Source organism: Silurus aristotelis (assembly GCF_946808225.1).
Source record: "Silurus aristotelis genome assembly, chromosome: 4".
In the NCBI taxonomy this organism is placed as follows: domain Eukaryota; kingdom Metazoa; phylum Chordata; class Actinopteri; order Siluriformes; family Siluridae; genus Silurus; species Silurus aristotelis.
Window position 1 is genome coordinate 17,368,443 of NC_139577.1, and position 14,813 is coordinate 17,383,255.

Here is a 14,813-nt window from a genome sequence, read left to right on the forward strand (position 1 = left end):
CTATCTGGTCTTTAATCCTAAATTAATTTGACCAACAATATGACTCAATCTAGAGAAGTTCTAAGAACTTTGGATTGTGTAGATTAAGAACTAAATAAATAGCACCACTGGTATAATGTTCAATGCATGAGCACACCACAGACTGCTCAAACAAATGACATACAGTTAAATGAAACTTACAGTGCCAGCTGAAGATCTTGCACTTTATAAAAGCGTGCATAAAATGTGTATAAGTCTACAAGTGGGATGTTTAAGAGTGGTTATCATGGTGGAAACCACTCAGTATCAGTTGTGAGAGAGATTCCACAACGCTACTGGAGAATTGTTATGTGAATAGAACTTCTGTTAAAAATAACAGGTATGTCTGGAGAAAATAGCTTTAGATACCAACATTGAAACCTCATCTCATTTCTCAAGCATAGTGGGAGTATAATGGTGAGCTCCTTTTCTGCCTTAAGGCTTGGGCTTTATACATAGACAGGAAAAGGTCCAGATGTCAATGTATAGTATGAGAATTCAAAATCAAGTTTTATAAATGGACCTTCCATAGTCCTTTCCATAATCCTGATGAAATGCTTTGTGATACACAAAAGCATTCAATCAAGGCATTCCAAAATACAAAACAAGTAAACAGGGAAATTAGCTGTACAGGACAGAATGGAAGCTAAAAATCATTTAAAAAAATCGCAAAAGTTATTTTGCTAAAGTGACTGCTTTTTTTTTTTCCATCAATGTCCATGGATGTCTTTTTCCATGACATTTCTGCAAGTATGTAAATATTAAGTAGTTAAATAAAAGTTTGGGGTTATTAAATGAACATAGACATTCGTGAAATGCAATCAAACTGTAAGAACTTTAAGTTTGTCTAATTCTGATGTGAAGTCTAGACACAATGCAAAAGATCTTGCTTCACTTAATGAATTTTTTTTTTTTGTTAAGAATATTTTTTTATTCAATTATTAACTTAAACCCCTTAATATCTCAGCATATTAACCATATATCATTATATTGTATTATTCATATTGAATTATTACTATGTTATATGGCCAAAATATTAGCAATATATATTTCACAAAAGTGAGAATCGTAATCTGTAGACACTGATCGACTTGTACGAGTCTAAGGGTCTATTTTCTATTTTCTACATCACAGCAATAAAAGTGAAATCTAGCATGTTGGCTCTGTGATCAACCAAAAGATTCAGCCAGTTTCTCAGGGAGAAATTGATAAGACTGTATAGACATCTGTGGTCAACTGTGTTAGTTTAATATAAAGCGATTTCTTAACATTTTATGTTTGAAATACAAATAAGGTGTATATATATATACTGTAAATAATAATATAAATCATATCATTTGCATATTTACATTATTAGCATAGTGTCATGCAGCACCAGGTCTCACAAAACTACTTTTACAGAATTGATAAGCTCCGTTAAGTGCCACGTACAATACAGTAATTTACTGCAAGAATTTTGTATAGTTCCCTTATAAAGGGAAACATCACTCTGTCTTCCTAAAGATCTGGAAAAAAAAACAAACAAACAAACAAAACTTGTCTTTAGGGCAGAGTCCTACATTCAGTCTTCAACACGGTGCACTTTTTCTGCATCCATCCACAAAATCTGATCTATCCTTTTAATGGGGCATCCTTTCAGGGAATCAGTTCTCCTGTGTCCCTTCTGCCTGTGTCCATGCATGCACATGTGATATTGAACGTACGCAAACGTGTGTGAATATGCATGTGTGAGTGAATGTGAGGGAGCATTAAAAGCCAGTTGTCCTAAATATGTCCTAGCGCGGCTGACATGTGTGAAGGGGTCTGGTTGCTTTGTTCGTGTTTTTGCGAGGCTGCTGCTGCTGTTGCTGCTGTTGCTGCTGCTGTTGCTGCTGTTGCTGCTGCTGCTGCTGCTGCTGCTGCTGCTGCAGGTTATCTGACCCTTGATCTTTTTCGGCTCTGCACACCAAGCCCTGATCGCATTCGCAGCGTTGGAAGATCTCAAGGCCGTGACTGTCTTTACGGTGGTGACGCGTGCAGATCTGGCCCTCCGTCACCACTGGCTTACAGATCCGAGACCAGAAGTGACGAGCACAGCACAGACCCTTGGAGCAGTCTGAGGACCTCAGACACTTGTCTCCTTCAACTATGAGGTATGAAAGAACACCTGAGATTAGTCATTTTATTTTAGGATTGGGATTTGAAAATTTGGGGTTAGTCATTTTATTTTAGGATTGGGATTAGAAAGTGTGGTATTAGTATTCCAGTGATTTAAGTAGAAATTATTTATCTACCTTTCTGTTCATCTGGTCTTGAAGAGGCGACAGTTGTCTTTTTAGGCTGCTGTTGCACCACTGTTTTGATCTGGTCACCTAATGCACTTGTAGGGTTGTTATGAACCTCAGTGGTCTGCTTGGAAATAACCGTCGTGCTGACAACCTGAGTGGCGTTTACTTCATCTGCTTGGCAAACACCTGCAAGAAAGCGCACGTCAGATCACTTCTTATTGCCATTTTCACAGATAAAAGCATGTGTTCCAGGTGGCATGCGTTGGGAATTCAGGAGCAGTTCGAGGGCAGATTCTCACCGTTAATGCACCGGTTTCCTGCGCAGCACATCGCGTCTCGAGCGCATCTCTTCCTGCGTTTGCGGCACGGCTGACAAATCCCGCGAGAGCAGAACTCCGAAACAGCGCACTGAGAAACACCGCCGCAGCTCTGAGGCTGGATGGGGAGGAAAAGATGCGAATTTGATCCAAAATGGTCAAAACATTGATTTTTATTTAATTATTCATTTCAGATTATGACAAAAAATTAAGTTTTAAGAGGGCAACACTGACGTACCGCTGTGCGCTCTCCGGCTCCCGGGTCTGTCTTGGGCGCGTGTGGGCTCGCGCTCACCGGCTCGGCGCTTCCCGCTGCTCCAGGCTGCAGGTTCTTGATGGAGTTCCGGGAAGCCGTTTCGGCGTCAGCGAAGCACCCAGCGAGATAAACAGCAACTACTGCAGACAACCAGAGATGCCTCATGGTCATATCCTGAACGAAGATAAATCCGCCGGTGTGTTTAAAGTACCCGCGGGAAAAATATCTGAAAGTCGTGTGAGGGGGATGCTGAGGGTCCGGGAAGAGGATGCCTACCGAGGGTCCGACACAACGTGTGTGCAGAGCGGCAGAGTGGCATGAGCTTTATACACGTGCATTTTGTGGACACACGCCCCTCCTCAACGTGCAACCGTGTTGGGTAATGAGGGCAGAGTACTGACAATTCAAAAACATACGATCTCTCTCTCTCTCTCTCTCTCTCTCTCTCTCTCTCTCTCTCTCTCTCTCTCTCTCTCACACACACACACACACACACACACATAGACACTCGCTGCGCGCGAGCTTTGTTCTCTGTCGCAAAAAGGCGTGCGCGCACCTCCCCAAGGCGCGCGCAGACTAGGATGCATCTCCTAAAGCGGGGTTTAAAGACTATCATTACACTCCACTATTTACCTGCCAATAAACAGCTAGAAGGTATTTACTTGACACTTTGCGTGTGTGCGTGCGTTCGCTCGTGTTCTGGTCATTTGCAGAGTTCTGTCAGTTTGTTTAGGCACCAATAGCTCAACGCTGGTGCACATTTTCGGCAGTGATGCTTCTGTGTTATATATAGATGTTGCTCATATTTATCAGTCTTAATCAATCAGAGTTAGTTCATTTCTTAACGCATTGTGTTCTTAAAGTGCAAAAGATCAACCAAGATTTGATCACCTGTAGAATGGCAGCAAGCCATGGAGATTCCAATTCAGCAGCTCTGAGTGCAAGAGGTGTGTGCATCAGTGGTGGCTCTAAGAACGTCCTGGTAAAAGTTATGCTGCGTAGAAATCTATCTAAAAAAAAATGAAAAACGTCAAAAAAAGTAGAGAAAGTAACTAATTCTGGAATAAAGCACAGAAAAAATGATGGCTGTCAGATTTCTACCTGCAAATGCATAGACAGTTGAAGCACTCGAGAATTGGAGCATATTCGTTAAAAAAAAAAAAAAAAAAAAAACAGTTAATATTTCTTGCTAAAAAAAAAAACCCGAATAAATAAATAACAATGTTGTTTAAACAAATATTTTGGTCAAACAATCCCCATGAGATAAATAATTTTTTTTTTATATTACACTTGACTTCTGCTTTAGTTGCTATCTATCTTAATAATTATTAATATCTTGATAATTATTTTGGTCATACCTTTCATACATACATTTTAAATTAAACTACACTGTATGGGGGCAAAAGAACATCTTTATATAAGAATCACATATGCACTGTTTTTAGGTTTGTTTATATTAGGACTATATCTTGGGGAGAATTTTTGCTGCACTTTTGCTTAAGTAATCCAGGTATCAAACTGATAGTTTGTCACTAGACGTGTTCCTGCATATTCTTATTTTCTTCCAACTTTTTACACATTTATGTCAACAAAGCAGCTCATTAACGAGCCCTTCAGCAATAAACTGTGAAAATCCAAGAGCAGGTAATGCAAGCACAGATTTGTAATAGTCTGGCTCCCTCTGTTGGTGTTAAAAGAAAACCAGCGATAGGCTGAGAGACAGGGCTAAGTAACACTTAAAAGAAATTGATCTTTATTTCAGCATTATAAAGTTAATAACAGGCACTCTGCAAGTGGCTTTGCACTACAAGCACCTAAAAATGCAGTCATATAAAATAAATATCTTGGCAAAAAAATCACGCCACCCAAGATAAAAAAAAAAAAAAAGAATAAAGAATGCAATCTAGACATGAAAAGTAAAGGCAGATCAGCAAATTAAGACGGTTCAGACTAGGTCTTATACCACATGAAGAAGTGTCAAATATTTCATAATCTAGGGAATGATATATTAATGATTTTCAGTCGAATTACTAATGCCTGTAAGTACAGCCTAATAATTTAAGCAACGGACATGTACAATATTATGACACAACTGCAAATAGGCAATTCAAGAAATGTTCATTATTATATATTCGTACTGCGCTAGATCATTTTCAAGTAGGTAGAAATCACATTGTTGGCATTCAAATGATGAACCATGTGATGGCCAATTGCTGGCAGTCTAAGCAACCGAGGAAACCCTCCACCACGCAAAAAAATGGTTATTTATAAATAATGCCCCAGATTTATATTGTGTCCATTGTGGGCTATATAGAAAGCATTAGATGCAGTTTACTGCAAATCATGACTGCCATCTCCTCTTGGTTCAGCTGCAGTGGCTATGCCGGATCAGTAAGTAGTGAAGCGAGGACTCAGATGAGGAGGGCACCTCAATGCAGTATAGTAAGATGTATCATATATGTTATAATAGTCGGGATTAAGTACTGCAGCACAGTGCAAATTCACAAACAGGATGAAACGGTCAGGTAACGCAGTGCTATTAGTTTTCATCGCCACTGCCAGTAAAGCCACATAAAAATACAAAGGCAATCTCATGCCTTAATGACACATGAATCTGTGTCGTTATCCAATTTCACAGTGTACAGCTGTGTGCAGATTTAGAGATTTAAAAAAAACAGAAAGAAAAGTGACTTTTCACTATAGATTGTCCAAAACAGATTGTAACACGATTGCAATAGTAAAGGAAATGAATGTGTTCTGATGGCAAGCACTTTGGTGCAGCACACGGATGATTACTAGAGAGAATTAGGATGCCATTGACTTAAGGCACTGTTTCTTTTCATTGTCAGCTCATTTGTAATGTCATCAGTAAAATGTATCTGTGAATCACCTAAATTGATCTATAGTTATTTGATCATATCAAGACTCACTTTATAGGCCTGTTCAAAATCAACCTGCCTGATCACAGTGGTTTCTGGTTTACAAACAATTATTTCCCATTACAGCCTCGACTTATAGCTATGTTCACATTACAAGCCTTATTGCTCAATTGTACTTTTTTGTATTCCTCCGCTCAGGCCTTTCTAAACCAATAATACTCGTAATCATATATTTCTGAAAATCCATCATCGCTGAGGCAATAAAATCAGCTTTTTAAACTCGGAAGATTATTTGCTTTATAGGTCAGTAGGCAGCTTGTTGAGTGTTGATGAGAAGTGTGAAGCAGAAGAAAAAGACCTGCTGTATAGCTTTTTTGCTCCTTTTCTGATTATTTCTGGGATGTTTAAAGAATATCTTGAATTATTGAAAAGAATAATCTTAAGATTTCAAATCTGGCAATTTTCTATATGGAACAGATGATGAGAGTTCAAAATCAGATTGCAAAAAAACAAAAAGACATTTAATTACTCAACTAATTCAACTTTGTAATGTGAACATAGACTAATGAGCTGTGTCCAACTACACAAAAGCTGATTATCCCGAATTTAATGGGCTCTATGGGCATATTATATTAAATTAATAATGTTGTAATTCTGAGGCACACTGGAAGCTGGGATAAACCATACAAGCTCTGAGCTTGAGAGCCATACCAGTCACCTTCCATTGATTCCAACCCAAATTTGTGCTGTTTAATAAACATTAGTTACAGAATAACTTTATCATGTAATATATTACTATGTATATGTTCTGACATAACCTGATATTGTGACATTCGTGTCTGTGTGAACACAATCCTGGTTTTGATGTATAGTGATGGAATCCAATTTTGTGTAACACACTGAGTACTGAGTAGTCTGCACAAGAGTTCGAAAAGACTTTGCAGCCAATCAATCAAGTAAGTTTACAACCTGCTACAACATATCCACAATATCCTGTGTTACGAAGGGCTTGTGGCAGGTACGCATTCACACACGCACATACACACACACGCACACACACACACACACACACACGCATACACACAAATGATATGAATATATTATTCCCCCTTGTAATTAGGACTGGTGTATAAGCAGTCCTAAGTATCGTAAACCCACACAGACTTTAATTCCTCTCCTTCAACAGTTGAGACTAAAGCAAAACGAAGTGTTTGGTCTTCCCTCTGATCAGCCTCTTTTCTCTCTTTCTCTTTTCAAGCAGTTTTAAATGCAGCCTGTCCCAAAAGAAGCAGCTTTGTTCCAGGCAACAGTGGAACAGATCTTTAGTTTGATGTGTATAAGCTTGTAGTGCGTATATTTAGAAATCTATATCCCAGCCAGAGTTATCGTCAGGAGGAGGATCCTCGTTGTCCTCAGGAAAGCTGTCGAAATTGCTTGTGTCTGTAGCTGATGTGACCTGGGAGGACATCATAAAACACGTCATATAATTTTGTCAGACCAAAATACACATACAGAACAGAAGTCTTTTAATATTCAATTCAGTTTTATTTTATAGTGCTTTTTTAACAATGCCCCAAAGCAGCATTTCAGAGATAAGATAAGATTATATCATTCAGGATTTAACTTTTAGTAATATGTATGGTTTGCACTCTAGTTTCCTACTCGCTGCATGTTAGTGTAGCATGCGCTCCTTTGCATACCTGAAAGCCTCCCTAGCGGCATGTTACTGCTTCTATCTTTTTAATAAGCAATGTAAGTATATACTGTTACAAAATAAAATGTGTTTGTGTTTATCCAAGCCAGAGTGCATTAAAAAGGCACATTAGTATATGATGTTTGTTTACTGTTTAGCAGAAGCCCACTGGGTTTTGTTACCACCTGCTGCTTTTCTCTCTTCTAGCAGTTTTGCGGCTAACCACCAAGTCTGTTGTTTTGCTGCAAGTGTATGTTTGCCAATAAAAGAGCAAGCACACTGTGTTAACAATACTTGCTGCTCATGCTTCTTTCTCGCCGACAATACAATATAGCTTAAATTAAAGCATAAAGCTCAAGCCATGCTCTATAATAAGCATGGTCAGCAGGCTAGCTGGTAATAACTTTAGCAATTCAGAATTTAAATGTATATGAATTGTCTTTAATGACTGTTACTATTACAGTTATCTGTACTGTTTCAGCTTCTCAAGTACTCTAATTGTGGCTTATGTATCTGAATTGTTTCATCACATTAAAAATTTTATCCATTATTATGTATTATTATGTATAATTGTCTGTTCCAGTTGTATCATGCTAACCTGAGAAAATCAGACAGATAATTTTTTTTTTTTACTTATACAGTACCTATGTACTAATTACACATTGATTACACAACCTCGCAGTTATTTAGAGTGTAATAGTTACAAAAATGTACATTCTAATATAACAGTTTCTTTTAGTATGTTTAATTCAAACAATCTTCAACAATCTTCTATTTGAACATTTGGCAGCTATTTGCCCAACCAAAAGGAACATGTTATTGAAAGCCTTCAGTGGCACTATTAAGAGTAATCAATACACTGATATTAGACACATTTAATATAAAAGAGGACCAAATTCAGGTCAAATGTATCAAAGTTTGCATTTTTGGCACTCTCCCGGTATTGGTACGTAGGTAGTTATGCACTTACACTAGGGATGATGGGAGGCGCCAGTGTTCCTTTTCGTAAACCGTCCCAGTTAAAGCCCTCAAACCACCTGTACAAAAGACATTAATGAGCACTGATGAAGCTGGTCCAGAATAAGTGGTTATTTCAGATCTTTTAGTACACTGTTGAATAATTGTACAGTAAAAAATTTACTGTAAACATGGTTGTTAATAAGTTGTAATTTTTTACAGTATAAAACTAAAAACATTTAACGTAAATTACAGTAGTTCCAAATAGAGTATAAAATAATGCATAATCTGCTTAAAAATCAATTGTTGGAGGGTACAATTGAGCAGAAGATTAAGGGGCTTGCTTGAGGAAAACAAAGCCTTAACAACTAAGCCAATGCAACAAGCTCAACTACCTTTCATCAATTTAACACTGAATTAACACACATTACAAGAGATTGAATGAACATAAACTGCTTGAGCTAGCTACAGTGGCTGGTAAATGCTATAGTTAGAATGCAGAAAGACATATGCTCATATCCAAGCACAGCCAAACTGTCACGGATAGGTCCTTGAGCAAGACTCATCCATGGCATGCTAAGCAGCAACCAAACGAGCATGTACAGAATTATATACTCCTTTATATATGATATTACAGTACTTTACTGTAAATACTGTATGTTCATAATTCTTTATTTAAAGTACTCTAATAACAATGATGTCAGTAAACATTTATAAAACTGATCATTTGTCTTCACATGGGAGTAAAAGCTGATATTTACGGCTACATAAACAATTTGCTACATGCAGATAATTATATGAAGCAAATATAACACAAAACCTTATACACACTCACTTGTGCTTTTGAATATCCTTGACGCCATTTTTTAGATTTCCTAATCTTTCAGAAGGAGTGTCCCTGGAATATATATATATATATATATATATATATTAAAAAGTACTGTCAGGAAATGCTTCTATTAAAACGAGGTAGGTGTTATGTTATTTGTATGTCCACTGGAACACACCTGCATAGCTTTTTAATGAGATTGGCAGCATTTTTTGTAATCTTTTTTGGAAATTCGATCATGTCAATTCCTCTTAAAATGATGTTGTAAGTCTTCATGGGGTCAGGGCCTGAAAAAGGAGGGCTACAATATATTTTGGGGTTAGACATTTTTTTAAACATGATTGCTAAATATAATGTCATTTATTTACCCTACGCTACACACTGACTTACCTGCCTGTTAGTAGTTCATACATGAGGATGCCCAGGGACCAGTAGTCTGCTGAGATATCATGACCCTTGTTAAGAATGATCTCAGGAGCTACATACTCTGGTGTACCACAGAATGTCCACGTCTTCTTCCCGAATCCAATCTTCTTAGCGAAGCCAAAGTCCACCTTCAAAAAGGAAATGTATTTTACTCATGCTACATTTATAATATTTAATAACTATGCAAATAAGAATATGATTAATTTACCAGTTTGGCATAGCCCCGGTGGTCCAGTATGAGGTTCTCTGGTTTGAGATCTCTATAAATGATACCTTTTGAATGTAAATAGGCGAATGCCTCCACTACACATGCCGTGTAAAATCGTGTAGTACAATCATCAAATGAACCCCTGAATTCAACAACCACCACAACAACAACAAAAATAAAAAAAACAGTTAGCAGACAAGAGTAGTTACTACATCATGAAATAAATAGTAATTAAGGAATTGGAGTGAGTATAGCTATATGTAGAGCTGACCTGTCTCTGAGGATGGTCCATAATTCTCCTCCAAGACAAGCCTCCATCAACATGTAGAGGTATTTACTGTCCTTAAAAGTCCTGTATAGTCTGAAAAAAAAAGCCAAAAAGCATAACAAAAAAGCTGTGGCATTAAATGTTCACAGTGACTCACAGTGTATTATATAGACAATGACCTTACTGCTAAACAAAAGACTTTAATAGAATTCCTTATTATAATGATCTATATGTGCTAGAAGATAATTATATTCAGTAATCAGATTTGTATTTTTTAAACAAAATTTGTAACTATGTTGGAAAAATTTAAAGAACAAGTTAAACATAATAAGATTTTAATCTATTAATATTTATTGTGCACGTAATTTGTCACTTCTTAATTTGTCTATTTCCTGTACTTTGCTCACACTACAATCAGTAGTCAGATATGCAGATATAATGAATAAAGTGTTTCTGATCAATGTATCTACAATTTCTTTTAAACACATGCACAAATAATGTGTTGCATAAATCAATAACACAACCTCCTATCATACATATTTCCTCCTATCCTACACAATTTCATGAGGCAGCCTTCACTCCCTAGGTGCATCAAAAATCTTTGGCCACTCATGACCCTCTCGACGGTTCACCACTGTTTCTTCCTTGGAAAACATTTGATAGATACTGATCACTGCAGAACAGGAACATCCCACAGGAGCTGCAGTTTTAGAGATGCTCTGATCCAGTCATCTAGCCATCACAATTTGGCCCTCTCTCAAATCCTTACGCTTGCCCATTTTTCCTGGTTATAACATATCAACTTTGAGAACAAAATGTTTAGTTGCTGCCCAATATATCCCACCCACTAACAGGTGCCATGATGAAGAGAAAATCCGTGTTTTTCACTTCACCTGCCATAATATTATAATGTCATAATCTTATGCCTTGGTGGTGTAAATAAGATGAGCAAAATGCATACACATACTGTCAGGGATCTCCCTGCCACGCCCTCCCTCGGTATCTGTCAGGGATTTACCCTGCCACGCCCCCCTCTATAGCAGTCACGCTGCTTTCCTTGATTACTGACAGCTATGGCTCATTAAAGATCAGACTACTTAAACTCACGTTCTTGAGTCACAGGCTGTCGGTCGTTGCATTGTCATGCTGGACAATCGTGTAAAATGCTCGAACGCCGGCATTCACCGCTGGATCTAAATCCGAACTCCATTTCCGTATTGGATTACTCATTGCCGGTGGCTTTACTCACAGTTTGATATTACTTTGGACATTTGCGCTCTTGGTGGATTACTCGTCTCGAGCGGATATCTTTGGTTGGTTTTCTCCTCGGCTTGAGTGTTTTGTTTTGTACTGTTTGAATTAAAGTTGGGAGGATTCCTGCGGAGCATTGGCGAGTATGTGGTCGAAAATCTTTCCCAGTATCCCTCCGAACGAGCCAAGATCGCCCTCTGTATTTCCCTCCTGCCTGGTGACGCCCTCGTCAAAGCCAGCTCGCTATGGAGCGCCAAAGGGGGCAATTTTGGCTCACTCGCCGAGTTTAGCGGGCTTCTTCTGGGGATGTCTGGGATGGAGGTGGTGTATCTCCACGGCAGTCCCATCGAGGATGAACGTGCTCCGTTCATGAGTCCTTCAGAGCACGTGACTCGATCCAAAGGTTCTCCAGATCACGCGGCTCCGTTCCAGGGCTTCCATGAGCATGCAGCTCCGCTCCAGCATTTTGATAAGAGTGCAGCTTCATCTCAGGGTCTCTAAACGCGCGCTGCTGTGTTCCGGGGGTTTTTGTGGACACACCACACCATCTCCGGCCGCCACAGACCCGTCACGAGAGCGCCGCGCCGCCACAGACCCGTCACGAGAGCGCCGCACCGCCACAGACCCGTCACGAGAGCGCCGAGCCGCCACAGACCCGTCACGAGTGCGCCGAGCCGCCACAGACCCGTCACGAGAGCGCCGAGCCGCCACAGACCCGTCACGAGACCGCCGAGCCGCCACAGACCTGTCACGAGACCGCCGAGGGCCTCAGGGTCCCCAGACGAGCTCAGTCCAGCCTCAGGGTCCCCAGACAAGCTTACTCCAGCCACGGAGTCCCCAGGGGCGCTCACTCCAGCCTCCGAGTCCCCAAGAGAGCTCAGCCCCGTTCCAGAGTCCCCAAGAGAGCTCAGCTCCGTTCCAGAGTCCCCAAGAGAGCTCAGCCCCGTTCCAGAGTCCCCAAGAGAGCTCAGCCCCGTTCCAGAGTCCCCAAGAGGGCTCAGCCCCGTTCCAGAGTCCCCAAGAGGGCTCAGCCCCGTTCCAGAGTCCCCAAGAGAGCTCAGCCCCGTTCCAGAGTCCCCAAGAGAGCTCAGCCCCATTCAAAGGCCGCGAAGGGGTCGTCGTACAGCCGCCGGGCCGCAAAGGGGTCGTCGTACAGCCGCCTGGCCGCGAAGGGGTCGTCGCACCGCCGCCCCCGGGCTCCACAGAAGGCGACGGCTCGCCATCAGGCTCCACAGAAGGCGAATGCTCGCCCCCAAGTCTTCCTCAGGGCGAAGGTTCCCCCCAAGTCCTCCTCAGGGCGACGTCTTGCCCCAGGTCCTCTTCAGGGCGACGGCTCGCCCCCAGGATCCACGCAGGGCGTAGGCTCGCCCACAGGATCCCCGCAGGGCGACGACTCGCCCTCAGGATCCCCGCAGGGCGACGGCTCGCCCACAGGATCCCCGCACGGCGAGGTCGGTCCTCCAGGTCCCTCTGACGGCGACGTCGGTCCTCCAGGTCCCTCAAAGGGTGGTACGACGTTCCTGATCTCCGCCAGGGATGTCATCCACTCTCCTGTCTTTGTCATGGTTGCCGTCCAGTTCCGGTTCCCCGCCATGGAGTTCGCTCCGACTCCGATCTCCGCCATGGGCTTCACTTAGCCTCCCGTCTTCACCAAGGGTGTGGCTCCGTTCCGGATCCTCCTGCAGGGTATCGTTCCGTTCCGGCTCTCCGCAGAGGACGCCGCATCGCCTTGGGCTCTTCCCGGTCTTCCTCGGTTCCACGGCGATGCTCACCGGACCGTCTAAGGAGGCCTTCTTTGGAGTGCCCTGGCCCGCCTTGCATAGGTGGGTTGTTGGACGTCAGGTGTCGCCCCTGGAGGGGGGGGTACTGTCAGGGATCTCCCTGCCACGCCCCCCCTCAGTAGCTGTCAGGGATTCACCCTGCCACGCCCCCCTCTATAGCAGTCACGCTCTTGGTGGATTACTCGTCTCGAGTGGATATCTTTGGTTGGTTTTCTCCTCGGCTTGAGTGTTTTGTTTTGTACTGTTTGAATTAAAGACAATGATAGGACTATATCTGCTTCCGCGTCAGCAGCCTGACACATACACTGGATGTATACAGTGAGGAAAATAAGTATTTGAACACCCTGCTATTTTGCAAGTTCTCCCACTTAGAAATCATGGAGGGGTCTGAAATTGTCATCATAGGTGCATGTCCACTGTGAGATACATAATAAAAAATAAAAAAAAATTACAATATATGATTTTCAAACTATTTATTTGACACCTGTCCACCCCATACAATCAGTAAGAATCCAACTACTAACATGGCCAAGACCAAAGAGCTGTCCAAAGACACTAGAGATAAAATTGTACACCTCCACAAGGCTGGAATGGGCTACAGGGAAATTGCCAAGCAGCTTGGTAAAAAAAAGGTCCACTGTTGAAGCAATCATTAGAAAATGGAAGAAGCTAAACATGACTGTCAATCTCCCTCGGACTGGGGCTCCATGCAAGATCTCACCTCGTGGGGTCTCAATGATCCTAAGGAAGGTGAGAAATCAGCCCAGAACTACACGGGAGGAGCTGGTCAATGACCTGAAAAGAGCTGGGACCACCGTTTCCAAGGTAACTGTTGGTAATACACTAAGACGTCATGGTTTGAAATCAAGCATGGCACGGAAGGTTCCCCTGCTTAAACCAGCACATGTCCAGGCACGTCTTAAGTTTGCCAATGACCATTTGGATGATCCAGAGGAGTCATGGGAGAAAGTCATGTGGTCAGATGAGACCAAAATAGAACTTTTGGGTCATAATTCCACTAAACGTGTTTGGAGGAAGAAGAATGATCTACTGTGAAGCATGGGGGTGGTAGCATCATGCTTTGGGGGTGTTTTTCTGCACAGAGTTTTTCTGGGACAGGGCGACTGCACTGTATTAAGGAGAGGATGACCGGGGCCATGTATTGCGAGATTTTGGGGAACAACCTCCTTCCCTCAGTTAGAGCATTGAAGATGGGTCGAGGCTGGGTCTTCCAACATGACAATGACCCGAAGCACACAGCCAGGATAACCAAGGAGTGGCTCAGTAAGAAGCATATCAAGGTTCTGGCATGGCCTAGCCAGTCTCCAGACCTAAACCCAATAGAGAATCTTTGGAGGGAGCTCAAACTCCGTGTTTCTCAGCGACAGGCCAGAAACCTGACTGATCTACAGAAGATCTGTGTGGAGGAGTGGGCCAAAATCCCTCCTGCAGTGTGTGCAAACCTGGTGAAAAACTACAGGAAACTTTTGACCTCTGTAATTGCAAACAAAGGCTACTGTACCAAATATTAACATTGACTTTCTCAGGTGTTCAAATACTTATTTGCAGCTGTATCATACAAATAAATAGTTAAAAAATCATACATTGTAATTTCTGGATTTTTTTTTAGATCATGTCTCTCACAGTGGACATGCACCTACGA

At 41.6% G+C, this 14,813-nt stretch overlaps 2 protein-coding genes across 3 annotated transcripts in view; both read right to left on the reverse strand.

Moving 5' to 3' along the window:
• Positions 1-1,310: 1,310 nt before the first annotated feature.
• dkk1a (dickkopf WNT signaling pathway inhibitor 1a) lies at positions 1,311-3,337 on the reverse strand. The gene is made up of 4 exons (XM_083540323.1): positions 2,841-3,337; positions 2,585-2,720; positions 2,292-2,471; positions 1,311-2,143 (listed from the first exon to the last, which is right to left on the reverse strand). The coding sequence occupies exons 1-4, from the start codon at positions 3,027-3,029 to the stop codon at positions 1,794-1,796; spliced, it is 855 nt and encodes a 284-aa protein (XP_083396449.1). The 5' UTR covers positions 3,030-3,337; the 3' UTR covers positions 1,311-1,793.
• A 1,251-nt stretch (positions 3,338-4,588) lies between these two features.
• Positions 4,589-14,813, reverse strand: part of prkg1a (protein kinase cGMP-dependent 1a) — a 76,998-nt gene continuing 66,773 nt past the window's right edge. For both annotated transcript variants that reach the window (XM_083539673.1, XM_083539672.1), the window contains exons 12-18: positions 10,122-10,211; positions 9,851-9,992; positions 9,607-9,770; positions 9,395-9,517; positions 9,223-9,285; positions 8,401-8,467; positions 4,589-7,193 (exon numbers count right to left, since the gene is read on the reverse strand). In XM_083539673.1, the coding sequence (XP_083395799.1) occupies positions 7,095-7,193; positions 8,401-8,467; positions 9,223-9,285; positions 9,395-9,517; positions 9,607-9,770; positions 9,851-9,992; positions 10,122-10,211 (748 nt within the window). In that variant the 3' untranslated portion in view covers positions 4,589-7,094. The remainder of the gene's footprint in view (positions 7,194-8,400; positions 8,468-9,222; positions 9,286-9,394; positions 9,518-9,606; positions 9,771-9,850; positions 9,993-10,121; positions 10,212-14,813) is intronic.